The sequence below is a fragment of the Coregonus lavaretus genome, assembly GCF_964263955.1.
Source record: "Coregonus lavaretus genome assembly, contig: HAP1_SCAFFOLD_145, whole genome shotgun sequence".
Lineage (NCBI taxonomy): Eukaryota > Metazoa > Chordata > Actinopteri > Salmoniformes > Salmonidae > Coregonus > Coregonus lavaretus.
This window is the reverse complement of record NW_028165685.1, coordinates 940,921-956,757: the sequence shown is the minus strand read 5'-3', so window position 1 is coordinate 956,757 and position 15,837 is coordinate 940,921. Positions and strand designations below refer to the sequence as shown.

General features: G+C 47.4%; 1 protein-coding gene across 1 annotated transcript in view; it reads left to right on the top strand.

Moving 5' to 3' along the window:
• Positions 1-15,837, top strand: part of ap5z1 (adaptor related protein complex 5 subunit zeta 1) — a gene marked incomplete at both ends in the record, with an annotated part of 53,269 nt that overhangs the window by 20,841 nt on the left and 16,591 nt on the right. The window contains 4 exons of the mRNA XM_084190757.1: positions 1,801-1,941; positions 5,115-5,152; positions 7,634-7,796; positions 8,300-8,478. Coding sequence (XP_084046883.1) covers positions 1,801-1,941; positions 5,115-5,152; positions 7,634-7,796; positions 8,300-8,478 — 521 coding nt within the window. The remainder of the gene's footprint in view (positions 1-1,800; positions 1,942-5,114; positions 5,153-7,633; positions 7,797-8,299; positions 8,479-15,837) is intronic.

Here is a 15,837-nt window from a genome sequence, read left to right as displayed (position 1 = left end):
CTTGCTGGCTGGCTGACTGTGTACTGGCTGACTTGCTGGCTGGCTGGCTGTGTAATGGCTGACTTGTTGGCTGACTGACTGTGTACTGGCTGACTTGCTGGCTGGCTGGCTGTGTAATGGCTGACTTGTTGGCTGACTGACTGTGTACTGGCTGACTTGCTGGCTGGCTGACTGTGTACTGGCTGACTTGCTGGCTGGCTGGCTGTGTAATGGCTGACTTGTTGGCTGACTGACTGTGTACTGGCTGACTTGCTGGCTGACTGACTGTGTACTGGCTGACTGTGTACTGGCTGACTTGCTGGCTGGCTGGCTGTGTAATGGCTGACTTGTTGGCTGACTGACTGTGTACTGGCTGACTTGCTGGCTGGCTGACTGTGTACTGGCTGACTTGCTGGCTGGCTGGCTGTGTAATGGCTGACTTGTTGGCTGACTGACTGTGTACTGGCTGACTTGTTGGCTGACTGACTGTGTACTGGCTGACTTGCTGGCTGGCTGACTGTGTACTGGCTGACTTGCTGGCTGGCTGGCTGTGTAATGGCTGACTTGTTGGCTGACTGACTGTGTACTGGCTGACTTGCTGGCTGGCTGGCTGTGTAATGGCTGACTTGTTGGCTGACTGACTGTGTACTGGCTGACTTGCTGGCTGGCTGACTGTGTACTGGCTGACTTGCTGGCTGGCTGGCTGTTCTGGCTGACTTGTTGGCTGACTGACTGTGTACTGGCTGACTGTGTACTGGCTGACTTGCTGGCTGGCTGGCTGTGTAATGGCTGACTTGTTGGCTGACTGACTGTGTACTGGCTGACTTGCTGACTGTGTACTGGCTGACTTGCTGGCTGGCTGGCTGTGTAATGGCTGACTTGTTGGCTGACTGACTGTGTACTGGCTGACTTGTTGGCTGACTGACTGTGTACTGGCTGACTTGCTGGCTGACTGACTGTGTACTGGCTGACTTGCTGGCTGACTGACTGTGTACTGGCTGACTTGCTGGCTGACTGATTGTCTATTGGATGGCTCAGACCTTCAGCCTACCGGTCTCTTCAAATCAACTGCTATTTGCATGTAGAAATGTCATGGGATGGATTGGTTTAATTGGTGTTCTGCTGTAGAAATGTCATGGGATGGATTGGTTTAATTGGTGTTCTGCTGTAGAAATGTCATGGGATGGATTGGTTTAATTGGTGTTCTGCTGTAGAAATGTCCTGGGATGGATTGGTTTAATTGGTGTTCTGCTGTAGAAATGTCATGGGATGGATTTGTTTAATTGGTGTTCTGCTGTAGAAATGTCATGGGATGGATTTGTTTAATTGGTGTTCTGCTGTAGAAATGTCATGGGATGGATTGGTTTAATTGGTGTTCTGCTGTAGAAATGTCATGGGATGGATTGGTTTAATTGGTGTTCTGCTGTAGAAATGTCATGGGATGGATTGGTTTAATTGGTGTTCTGCTGTAGAAATGTCATGGGATGGATTTGTTTAATTGGTGTTCTGCTGTAGAAATGTCATGGGATGGATTGGTTTAATTGGTGTTCTGCTGTAGAAATGTCCTGGGATGGATTGGTTTAATTGGTGTTCTGCTGTAGAAATGTCCTGGGATGGATTGGTTTAATTGGTGTTCTGCTGTGGAAATGTCCTGGGATGGATTGGTTTAATTGGTGTTCTGCTGTGGAAATGTCCTGGGATGGATTGGTTTAATTGGTGTTCTGCTGTAGAAATGTCATGGGATGGATTGGTTTAATTGGTGTTCTGCTCCTTTTACAGTGGTCAGTCCACCTCTGACCCTTGACCTCTCTGTGACCCCAGATGACAGGTCGGAGGTGGACGGCTCTGTGGTTTCCATGGTTTCAGCTACGTCCTCCACCAGCAGACTCCTTCCTCCTAAAGAACGTCTGAGAGAGAAGAGTTTCCTGTACTGCCAACGCCTCATAGAACAGAGTGACCGCAGTATGTTCCATACACCCTAACCCCTACACTACTGCCTCATAGAACAGAGTGACCGCAGTATGTTCCCTACACCCTAACCCCTACACTACTGCCTCATAGAACAGAGTGACCACAGTATGTTCCCTACACCCTAACCCCTACACTACTGCCTCATAGAACAGAGTGACCGCAGTATGTACCCTACACCCTAACCCCTACACTACTGCCTCATAGAACAGAGTGACCACAGTAACTAACCCTACACCCTAACCCCTACACTACTGCCTCATAGAACAGAGTGACCACAGTATGTTCCCTACACCCTAACCCCTACACTACTGCCTCATAGAACAGAGTGACCACAGTAACTAACCCTACACCCTAACCCCTACACTACTGCCTCATAGAACAGAGTGACCACAGTATGTTCCCTACACCCTAACCCCTACACTACTGCCTCATAGAACAGTGACCACAGTAACTAACCCTACACCCTAACCCCTACACTACTGCCTCATAGAACAGAGTGACCACAGTATGTTCCCTACACCCTAACCCCTACACTACTGCCTCATAGAACAGAGTGACCACAGTAACTAACCCTACACCCTAACCCCTACACTACTGCCTCATAGAACAGAGTGACCACAGTAACTAACCCTACACCCTAACCCCTACACTACTGCCTCATAGAACAGAGTGACCACAGTAACTAACCCTACACCCTAACCCCTACACTACTGCCTCATAGAACAGAGTGACCACAGTAACTAACCCTACACCCTAACCCCTACACTACTGCCTCATAGAACAGAGTGACCACAGTATGTTCCCTACACCCTAACCCCTACACTACTGCCTCATAGAACAGAGTGACCACAGTAACTAACCCTACACCCTAACCCCTACACTACTGCCTCATAGAACAGAGTGACCACAGTATGTTCCCTACACCCTAACCCCTACACTACTGCCTCATAGAACAGAGTGACCACAGTAACTAACCCTACACCCTAACCCCTACACTACTGCCTCATAGAACAGAGTGACCACAGTAACTAACCCTACACCCTAACCCCTACACTACTGCCTCATAGAACAGAGTGACCACAGTATGTTCCCTACACCCTAACCCCTACACTACTGCCTCATAGAACAGAGTGACCACAGTAACTAACCCTACACCCTAACCCCTACACTACTGCCTCATAGAACAGAGTGACCACAGTAACTAACCCTACACCCTAACCCCTACACTACTGCCTCATAGAACAGAGTGACCACAGTATGTTCCCTACACCCTAACCCCTACACTACTGCCTCATAGAACAGAGTGACCACAGTAACTAACCCTACACCCTAACCCCTACACTACTGCCTCATAGAACAGAGTGACCACAGTAACTAACCCTACACCCTAACCCCTACACTACTGCCTCATAGAACAGAGTGACCACAGTAACTAACCCTACACCCTAACCCCTACACTACTGCCTCATAGAACAGAGTGACCACAGTATGTTCCCTACACCCTAACCCCTACACTACTGCCTCATAGAACAGAGTGACCACAGTAACTAACCCTACACCCTAACCCCTACACTACTGCCTCATAGAACAGAGTGACCGCAGTATGTTCCCTACACCCTAACCCCTACACTACTGCCTCATAGAACAGAGTGACCACAGTAACTAACCCTACACCCTAACCCCTACACTACTGCCTCATAGAACAGAGTGACCACAGTAACTAACCCTACACCCTAACCCCTACACTACTGCCTCATAGAACAGAGTGACCGCAGTATGTTCCCTACACCCTAACCCCTACACTACTGCCTCATAGAACAGAGTGACCACAGTATGTACCCTACACCCTAACCCCTACACTACTGCCTCATAGAACAGAGTGACCACAGTAACTAACCCTACACCCTAACCCCTACACTACTGCCCCATAGAACAGAGTGACCACAGTATGTTCCCTACACCCTAACCCCTACACTACTAAATAACTAACCCTAACCCATGGACCTGAAATAACTAACCCTAACCCATGGACCTGAAATAACTAACCCTAACCCATGGACCTGAAATAACTAACCCTAACCCATGGACCTGAAATAACTAACCCTAACCCATGGACCTGAAATAACTAACCCTAACCCATGGACCTGAAATAACTAACCCTAACCCATGGACCTGAAATAACTAACCCTAACCCATGGACCTGAAATAACTAACCCTAACCCATGGACCTGAAATAACTAACCCTAACCCATGGACCTGAAATAACTAACCCTAACCCATGGACCTGAAATAACTAACCCTAACCCATGGACCTGAAATAACTAACCCTAACCCATGGACCTGAAATAACTAACCCTAACCCATGGACCTGAAATAACTAACCCTAACCCATGGAGCTGAAATAACTAACCCTAACCCATGGACCTGAAATAACTAACCCTAACCCATGGACCTGAAATAACTAACCCTAACCCGTGAACCTGAAATAACTAACCCTAACCCATGGAGCTGAAATAACTAACCCTAACCCGTGGACCTGAAATAACTAACCCTAACCCATGGACCTGAAATAACTAACCCTAACCCATGGACCTGAAATAACTAACCCTAACCCATGGACCTGAAATAACTAACCCTAACCCATGGACCTGAAATAACTAACCCTAACCCATGGACCTGAAATAACTAACCCTAACCCATGGACCTGAAATAACTAACCCTAACCCATGGAGCTGAAATAACTAACCCTAACCCATGGACCTGAAATAACTAACCCTAACCCATGGACCTGAAATAACTAACCCTAACACATGGAGCTGAAATAACTAACCCTAACCCATGGACCTGAAATAACTAACCCTAACCCATGGACCTGAAATAACTAACCCTAACCCATGGAGCTGAAATAACTAACCCTAACCCATGGAGCTGAAATAACTAACCCTAACCCATGGACCTGAAATAACTAACCCTAACCCAAGGACCTGAAATAACTAACCCTAACCCATGGAGCTGAAATAACTGCACTATTATTGGCCCGCAGATTGACTTTGACAAAATGATTTTAGTTCCAAATCGCTCCCCAGAATGTTTTGCATCCCTCTGTTGAATGTGTAAATGCCAAAGGGTCCCTGTGTGTTAACGGCTGTTTCCTTCTGTCTCAGAGGTGCTGAAGAGGACCGACACGGATCTCCAGAAAGCAGTGAGCCACCGACTATCACCTACAATCACACACACACCATACAGTTAGCAGCACTGCTGAAATAACCCTGTCCTCTGGAGTACTGCTGAAATAACCCTGTCCTCTGCAGTACTGCTGAAATAACCCTGTCCTCTGCAGTACTGCTGAAATAACCCTGTCCTCTGTGTAGTACTGCTGAAGTAACCCTGTCCTCTGTAATACTGCTGAAATAACCCTGTCCTCTGTAATACTGCTGAAATAACCCTGTCCTCTGGAGTACTGCTGAAATAACCCTGTCCTCTGTAGTACTGCTGAAATAACCCTGTCCTCTGGAGTACTGGCTGAAATAACCCTGTCCTCTATGGTACTGCTGAAATAACCCTGTCCTCTGGAGTACTGCTGAAATAACCCTGTCCTCTGGAGTACTGCTGAAGTAACCCTGTCCTCTGGAGTACTGCTGAAATAACCCTGTCCTCTGCAGTACTGCTAAAGTAACCCTGTCCTCTGTGTTATATCCAGTTTGTTCTACTGCTGAAGTAACCCTGTCCTCTGTGTTATATCCAGTTTGTTCTACTGCTGAAATAACCCTGTCCTCTGTAGTACTGCTGAAGTAACCCTGTCCTCTGGAGTACTGCTGAAATAACCCTGTCCTCTGGAGTACTGCTGAAGTAACCCTGTCCTCTGTAGTACTGCTGAAATAACCCTGTCCTCTGGAGTACTGCTGAAGTAACCCTGTCCTCTGGAGTACTGCTGAAATAACCCTGTCCTCTGGAGTACTGCTGAAATAACCCTGTCCTCTGGAGTACTGCTGAAATAACCCTGTCCTCTGTGTTATATCCAGTTTGTTCTACTGCTGAAGTAACCCTGTCCTCTGTGTTATATCCAGTTTGTTCTACTGCTGAAATAACCCTGTCCTCTGTGTTATATCCAGTTTGTTCTACTGCTGAAGTAACCCTGTCCTCTGTGTTATATCCAGTTTGTTCTACTGCTGAAATAACCCTGTCCTCTGTGTTATATCCAGTTTGTTATACTGCTGAAATAACCCTGTCCTCTGTGTTATATCCAGTTTGTTCTACTGCTGAAGTAACCCTGTCCTCTGTGTTATATCCAGTTTGTTCTACTGCTGAAGTAACCCTGTCCTCTGTGTTATATCCAGTTTGTTGTACTGCTGAAGTAACCCTGTCCTCTGGAGTACTGCTGAAATAACCCTGTCCTCTGTGTTATATCCAGTTTGTTCTACTGCTGAAGTAACCCTGTCCTCTGTGTTATATCCAGTTTGTTCTACTGCTGAAATAACCCTGTCCTCTGTGTTATATCCAGTTTGTTCTACTGCTGAAATAACCCTGTCCTCTGTGTTATATCCAGTTTGTTATACTGCTGAAATAACCCTGTCCTCTGGAGTACTGCTGAAGTAACCCTGTCCTCTGGAGTACTGCTGAAGTAACCCTGTCCTCTGGAGTACTGCTGAAGTAACCCTGTCCTCTGTGTAGTACTGCTGAAGTAACCCTGTCCTCTGTGTAGTACTGCTGAAATAACCCTGTCCTCTGGAGTAACCCTGTCCTCTGGAGTACTGCTGAAGTAACCCTGTCCTCTGTGTTATATCCAGTTTGTTATACTGCTGAAATAACCCTGTCCTCTGTGTTATATCCAGTTTGTTCTACTGCTGAAGTAACCCTGTCCTCTGTGTTATATCCAGTTTGTTCTACTGCTGAAATAACCCTGTCCTCTGTGTTATATCCAGTTTGTTCTACTGCTGAAATAACCCTGTCCTCTGTGTTATATCCAGTTTGTTATACTGCTGAAATAACCCTGTCCTCTGTGTTATATCCAGTTTGTTCTACTGCTGAAATAACCCTGTCCTCTGTGTTATATCCAGTTTGTTCTACTGCTGAAGTAACCCTGTCCTCTGTGTTATATCCAGTTTGTTATACTGCTGAAATAACCCTGTCCTCTGTGTTATATCCAGTTTGTTCTACTGCTGAAGTAACCCTGTCCTCTGTGTTATATCCAGTTTGTTCTACTGCTGAAATAACCCTGTCCTCTGTGTTATATCCAGTTTGTTCTACTGCTGAAATAACCCTGTCCTCTGTGTTATATCCAGTTTGTTATACTGCTGAAATAACCCTGTCCTCTGTGTTATATCCAGTTTGTTCTACTGCTGAAATAACCCTGTCCTCTGTGTTATATCCAGTTTGTTCTACTGCTGAAATAACCCTGTCCTCTGTGTTATATCCAGTTTGTTCTACTGCTGAAGTAACCCTGTCCTCTGTGTTATATCCAGTTTGTTCTACTGCTGAAGTAACCCTGTCCTCTGTGTTATATCCAGTTTGTTCTACTGCTGAAGTAACCCTGTCCTCTGTGTTATATCCAGTTTGTTCTACTGCTGAAGTAACCCTGTCCTCTGTGTTATATCCAGTTTGTTCTACTGCTGAAATAACCCTGTCCTCTGTGTTATATCCAGTTTGTTCTACTGCTGAAGTAACCCTGTCCTCTGTGTGTCAGTGCCTGGTGGAGGCCCTGTGTATCCTGGACAGGGTGTGTGTGGAGGATGCAGGGTTTGTGTATCGGGCGTTCCCCTGTGTTAAGTCACTGTTTGGCCGTCTGAGCTCTGACCTGTCCTACAGCAGAGTCCTCCTGCCCATCGCTCAGTTCTACCTTAACCACGGTGAGGAGGGGGGGTGGACTTACTGGGTGGGTGGGTGTACTTACTGTGGGTGTGTGTGTGTGTACTTACTGTGTGTGTGTGTGTACTTACTGTGTGTGTGTGTGTACTTACTGTGTGTGTGTGTGTGTGTACTTACTGTGTGTGTGTGTGTGTGTACTTACTGTGTGTGTGTGTGTACTTACTGTGTGTGTGTGTGTGTGTACTTACTGTGTGTGTGTGTGTGTGTACTTACTGTGTGTGTGTGTGTACGTACTGTGTGTGTGTGTGTGTACTTACTGTGTGTGTGTGTGTGTGTGTACTTACTGTGTGTGTGTGTGTACGTACTGTGTGTGTGTGTGTGTACTTACTGTGTGTGTGTGTGTGTACATACTGTGTGTGTACTTACTGTGTGTGTGTGTACTTTTTGTGTGCTTGTGTGTACATACTGTGTGTGTGTGTGTGTGTGTGTGTACTTACTGTGTGTGTGTGTGTGTGTGTGTGTGTGTGTGTGTGTGTGTGTGTAGGGGAGACGGCAGCGGTGGCCAGTGAGTGTGTGTGGAGGTGTGTGTTTGGTGTTCTCCCAGCAGAATGTTTCAACGACCCCTATCTGGCCCACGAGACGCTGTCCTTCATCAGAGCCAATCAGCTGCAGCTTCACACCTCCGTACCACTGTACACCCACTACTTCCCTAACCTGCTCAAGGTAACGCACAGCCCAGTATAACACTCTGGACCCACTACTTCCCTAACCTGCCCAAGGTAACACACAGCCCAGTATAACACTCTGGACCCACTACTTCCCTAACCTGCTCAAGGTAACACACAGCCCAGTATAACACTCTGGACCCACTACTTCCCTAACCTGCTCAAGGTAACACACGGCCCAGTATAACACTCTGGACCCACTACTTCCCTAACCTGCTCAAGGTAACCCACAGCCCAGTATAACACTCTGGACCCACTACTTCCCTAACCTGCTCAAGGTAACCCACAGCCCAGTATAACACTCTGGACCCACTACTTCCCTAACCTGCTCAAGGTAACGCACAGCCCAGTATAACACTCTGGACCCACTACTTCCCTAACCTGCTCAAGGTAACGCACAGCCCAGTATAACACTCTGGACCCACTACTTCCCTAACCTGCTCAAGGTAACACACAGCCCAGTATAACACTCTGGACCCACTACTTCCCTAACCTGCTCAAGGTAACACACAGCCCAGTATAACACTCTGGACCCACTACTTCCCTAACCTGCTCAAGGTAACACACAGCCCAGTATAACACTCTGGACCCACTACTTCCCTAACCTGCTCAAGGTAACACACAGCCCAGTATAACACTCTGGACCCACTACTTCCCTAACCTGCTCAAGGTAACCCACAGCCCAGTATAACACTATGGACCCACTACTTCCCTAACCTGCTCAAGGTAACACACAGCCCAGTATAACACTCTGGACCCACTACTTCCCTAACCTGCTCAAGGTAACCCACAGCCCAGTATAACACTCTGGACCCACTACTTCCCTAACCTGCTCAAGGTAACACACAGCCCAGTATAACACTCTGGACCCACTACTTCCCTAACCTGCTCAAGGTAACACACAGCCCAGGATAACACTCTGGACCCACTACTTCCCTAACCTGCTCAAGGTAACACACAGCCCAGTATAACACTCTGGACCCACTACTTCCCTAACCTGCTCAAGGTAACACACAGCCCAGTATAACACTCTGGACCCACTACTTCCCTAACCTGCTCAAGGTAACCCACAGCCCAGTATAACACTCTGGACCCACTACTTCCCTAACCTGCTCAAGGTAACACACAGCCCAGTATAACACTCTGGACCCACTACTTCCCTAACCTGCTCAAGGTAACCCATAGCCCAGTATAACACTCTGGACCCACTACTTCCCTAACCTGCTCAAGGTAACACACAGCCCAGTATAACACTCTGGACCCACTACTTCCCTAACCTGCTCAAGGTAACACACAGCCCAGTATAACACTCTGGACCCACTACTTCCCTAACCTGCTCAAGGTAACACACAGCCCAGTATAACACTCTGGACCCACTACTTCCCTAACCTGCTCAAGGTAACCCACAGCCCAGTATAACACTCTGGACCCACTACTTCCCTAACCTGCTCAAGGTAACACACAGCCCAGTATAACACTCTGGACCCACTACTTCCCTAACCTGCTCAAGGTAACACACAGCCCAGTATAACACTCTGGACCCACTACTTCCCTAACCTGCTCAAGGTAACGCACAGCCCAGTATAACACTCTGGACCCACTACTTCCCTAACCTGCTCAAGGTAACACACAGCCCAGTATAACACTCTGGACCCACTACTTCCCTAACCTGCTCAAGGTAACACACAGCCCAGTATAACACTCTGGACCCACTACTTCCCTAACCTGCTCAAGGTAACGCACAGCCCAGTATAACACTCTGGACCCACTACTTCCCTAACCTGCTCAAGGTAACACACAGCCCAGTATAACACTCTGGACCCACTACTTCCCTAACCTGCTCAAGGTAACGCACAGCCCAGTATAACACTCTGGACCCACTACTTCCCTAACCTGCTCAAGGTAACGCACAGCCCAGTATAACACTCTGGACCCACTACTTCCCTAACCTGCTCAAGGTAACACACAGCCCAGTATAACACTCTGGACCCACTACTTCCCTAACCTGCTCAAAGTAACACACAGCCCAGTATAACACTCTGGACCCACTACTTCCCTAACCTGCTCAAGGTAACACACAGCCCAGTATAACACTCTGGACCCACTACTTCCCTAACCTGCTCAAGGTAACACACAGCCCAGGATAACACTCTGGACCCACTACTTCCCTAACCTGCTCAAGGTAACGCACAGCCCAGTATAACACTCTGGACCCACTACTTCCCTAACCTGCTCAAGGTAACACACAGCCCAGTATAACACTCTGGACCCACTACTTCCCTAACCTGCTCAAGGTAACACACAGCCCAGTATAACACTCTGGACCCACTACTTCCCTAACCTGCTCAAGGTAACACACAGCCCAGTATAACACTCTGGACCCACTACTTCCCTAACCTGCTCAAGGTAACACACAGCCCAGTATAACACTCTGGACCCACTACTTCCCTAACCTGCTCAAGGTAACACACAGCCCAGTATAACACTCTGGACCCACTACTTCCCTAACCTGCCCAAGGTAACACACAGCCCAGTATAACACTCTGGACCCACTACTTCCCTAACCTGCTCAAGGTAACACACAGCCCAGTATAACACTCTGGACCCACTACTTCCCTAACCTGCTCAAGGTAACACACAGCCCAGTATAACACTCTGGACCCACTACTTCCCTAACCTGCTCAAGGTAACACACAGCCCAGTATAACACTCTGGACCCACTACTTCCCTAACCTGCTCAAGGTAACACACAGCCCAGTATAACACTCTGGACCCACTACTTCCCTAACCTGCTCAAGGTAACACACAGCCCAGTATAACACTCTGGATCCACTACTTCCCTAACCTGCTCAAGGTAACACACAGCCCAGTATAACACTCTGGACCCACTACTTCCCTAACCTGCTCAAGGTAACACACAGCCCAGTATAACACTCTGGACCCACTGCTTCCCTAACCTGCTCAAGGTAACACACAGCCCAGTATAACACTCTGGACCCACTACTTCCCTAACCTGCTCAAGGTAACACACAGCCCAGTATAACACTCTGGACCCACTACTTCCCTAACCTGCTCAAGGTAACACACAGCCCAGTATAACACTCTGGACCCACTACTTCCCTAACCTGCTCAAGGTAACACACAGCCCAGTATAACACTCTGGACCCACTACTTCCCTAACCTGCTCAAGGTAACACACAGCCCAGTATAACACTCTGGACCCACTACTTCCCTAACCTGCTCAAGGTAACACACAGCCCAGTATAACACTCTGGACCCACTACTTCCATAACCTGCTCAAGGTAACACACAGCCCAGTATAACACTCTGGACCCACTACTTCCCTAACCTGCTCAAGGTAACCCACAGCCCAGTATAACACTCTGGACCCACTACTTCCCTAACCTGCTCAAGGTAACACACAGCCCAGTATAACACTCTGGACCCACTACTTCCCTAACCTGCTCAAGGTAACGCACAGCCCAGTATAACACTCTGGACCCACTACTTCCCTAACCTGCTCAAGGTAACACACAGCCCAGTATAACACTCTGGACCCACTACTTCCCTAACCTGCTCAAGGTAACACACAGCCCAGTATAACACTCTGGACCCACTACTTCCCTAACCTGCTCAAGGTAACCCACAGCCCAGTATAACACTCTGGACCCACTACTTCCCTAACCTGCTCAAGGTAACCCACAGCCCAGGATAACACTCTGGACCCACTACTTCCCTAACCTGCTCAAGGTAACCCACAGCCCAGTATAACACTCTGGACCCACTACTTCCATAACCTGCTCCCTAGCCTGGTATCTGACTATATGTATGTGTTGTAGTTCCTAGTGTGGGACAGTCCTAGCCTGGTATCTGACTATATGTATGTGTTGTAGTTCCTAGTGTGGGACAGTCCTAGCCTGGTATCTGACTATATGTATGTGTTGTAGTTCCTAGTGTGGTTCAGTCCTAGCCTGGTATCTGACTATATGTATGTGTTGTAGTTCCTAGTGTGGGACAGTCCTAGCCTGGTATCTGACTATATGTATGTGTTGTAGTTCCTAACGTGGGACAGTCCTAGCCTGGTATCTGACTATATGTATGTGTTGTAGTTCCTAGTGTGGGACAGGCCTAGCCTGGTATCTGACTATGTATGTGTTGTAGTTCCTAGTGTGGGACAGGCCTAGCCTGGTATCTGACTATATGTATGTGTTGTAGTTCCTAGTGTGGGACAGTCCTAGCCTGGTATCTGACTATGTATGTGTTGTAGTTCCTAGTGTGGGACAGTCCTAGCCTGGTATCTGACTATATGTATGTGTTGTAGTTCCTAGCGTGGGACAGTCCTAGCCTGGTATCTGACTATATGTATGTGTTGTAGTTCCTAGCGTGGGACAGTCCTAGCCTGGTATCTGACTATATGTATGTGTTGTAGTTCCTAGCGTGGGACAGTCCTAGCCTGGTATCTGACTATATGTATGTGTTGTAGTTCCTAACGTGGGACAGTCCTAGCCTGGTATCTGACTATATGGATGTGTTGTAGTTCCTAGTGTGGGACAGTCCTAGCCTGGTATCTGACTATATGTATGTGTTGTAGTTCCTAGTGTGGAACAGTCCTAGCCTGGTATCTGACTATATGTATGTGTTGTAGTTCCTAGTGTGGGACAGTCCTAGCCTGGTATCTGACTATATGTATGTGTTGTAGTTCCTAGCGTGGGACAGTCCTAGCCTGGTATCTGACTATATGTATGTGTTGTAGTTCCTAGCGTGGGACAGTCCTAGCCTGGTATCTGACTATGTGTATGTGTTGTAGTTCCTAGCGTGGGACAGTCCTAGCCTGGTATCTGACTATGTGTATGTGTTGTAGTTCCTAGCGTGAGACAGTCCTAGCCTGGTATCTGACTATATGTATGTGTTGTAGTTCCTAACGTGGGACAGTCCTAGCCTGGTATCTGACTATATGTATGTGTTGTAGTTCCTAGTGTGGGACAGTCCTAGCCTGGTATCTGACTATATGTATGTGTTGTAGTTCCTAGTGTGGGACAGTCCTAGCCTGGTATCTGACTATATGTATGTGTTGTAGTTCCTAGTGTGGGACAGTCCTAGCCTGGTATCTGACTATATGTATGTGTTGTAGTTCCTAGTGTGGGACAGTCCTAGCCTGGTATCTGACTATATGTATGTGTTGTAGTTCCTAGTGTGGGACAGTCCTAGCCTGGTATCTGACTATGTGGATGTGTTGTAGTTCCTAGCGTGGGACAGTCCTAGCCTGGTATCTGACTATATGTATGTGTTGTAGTTCCTAGCGTGGGACAGTCCTAGCCTGGTATCTGACTATATGTATGTGTTGTAGTTCCTAGCGTGGGACAGTCCTAGCCTGGTATCTGACTATATGTATGTGTTGTAGTTCCTAGTGTGGGACAGTCCTAGCCTGGTATCTGACTATATGTATGTGTTGTAGTTCCTAGCGTGGGACAGTCCTACCCTGGTATCTGACTATATGTATGTGTTGTAGTTCCTAGTGTGGGACAGTCCTAGCCTGGTATCTGACTATATGTATGTTGTAGTTCCTAGCGTGGGACAGTCCTAGCCTGGTATCTGACTATATGTATGTTGTAGTTCCTAGCGTGGGACAGTCCTAGCCTGGTATCTGACTATATGTATGTGTTGTAGTTCTTAGTGTGGGACAGTCCTAGCCTGGTATCTGACTATGTGTATGTGTTGTAGTTCCTAGCGTGGGACAGTCCTAGCCTGGTATCTGACTATATGTATGTGTTGTAGTTCCTAGTGTGGGACAGTCCTAGCCTGGTATCTGACTATATGTATGTGTTGTAGTTCCTAGTGTGGGACAGTCCTAGCCTGGTATCTGACTATATGTATGTGTTGTAGTTCCTAGTGTGGTTCAGTCCTAGCCTGGTATCTGACTATATGTATGTGTTGTAGTTCCTAGTGTGGGACAGTCCTAGCCTGGTATCTGACTATATGTATGTGTTGTAGTTCCTAACGTGGGACAGTCCTAGCCTGGTATCTGACTATATGTATGTGTTGTAGTTCCTAGTGTGGGACAGGCCTAGCCTGGTATCTGACTATGTATGTGTTGTAGTTCCTAGTGTGGGACAGGCCTAGCCTGGTATCTGACTATATGTATGTGTTGTAGTTCCTAGTGTGGGACAGTCCTAGCCTGGTATCTGACTATGTATGTGTTGTAGTTCCTAGTGTGGGACAGTCCTAGCCTGGTATCTGACTATATGTATGTGTTGTAGTTCCTAGCGTGGGACAGTCCTAGCCTGGTATCTGACTATATGTATGTGTTGTAGTTCCTAGCGTGGGACAGTCCTAGCCTGGTATCTGACTATATGTATGTGTTGTAGTTCCTAGCGTGGGACAGTCCTAGCCTGGTATCTGACTATATGTATGTGTTGTAGTTCCTAACGTGGGACAGTCCTAGCCTGGTATCTGACTATATGGATGTGTTGTAGTTCCTAGTGTGGGACAGTCCTAGCCTGGTATCTGACTATATGTATGTGTTGTAGTTCCTAGTGTGGAACAGTCCTAGCCTGGTATCTGACTATATGTATGTGTTGTAGTTCCTAGTGTGGGACAGTCCTAGCCTGGTATCTGACTATATGTATGTGTTGTAGTTCCTAGCGTGGGACAGTCCTAGCCTGGTATCTGACTATATGTATGTGTTGTAGTTCCTAGCGTGGGACAGTCCTAGCCTGGTATCTGACTATGTGTATGTGTTGTAGTTCCTAGCGTGGGACAGTCCTAGCCTGGTATCTGACTATGTGTATGTGTTGTAGTTCCTAGCGTGAGACAGTCCTAGCCTGGTATCTGACTATATGTATGTGTTGTAGTTCCTAACGTGGGACAGTCCTAGCCTGGTATCTGACTATATGTATGTGTTGTAGTTCCTAGTGTGGGACAGTCCTAGCCTGGTATCTGACTATATGTATGTGTTGTAGTTCCTAGTGTGGGACAGTCCTAGCCTGGTATCTGACTATATGTATGTGTTGTAGTTCCTAGTGTGGGACAGTCCTAGCCTGGTATCTGACTATATGTATGTGTTGTAGTTCCTAGTGTGGGACAGTCCTAGCCTGGTATCTGACTATATGTATGTGTTGTAGTTCCTAGTGTGGGACAGTCCTAGCCTGGTATCTGACTATGTGGATGTGTTGTAGTTCCTAGCGTGGGACAGTCCTAGCCTGGTATCTGACTATATGTATGTGTTGTAGTTCCTAGCGTGGGACAGTCCTAGCCTGGTATCTGACTATATGTATGTGTTGTAGTTCCTAGCGTGGGACAGTCCTAGCCTGGTATCTGACTATATGTATGTGTTGTAGTTCCTAGTGTGGGACAGTCC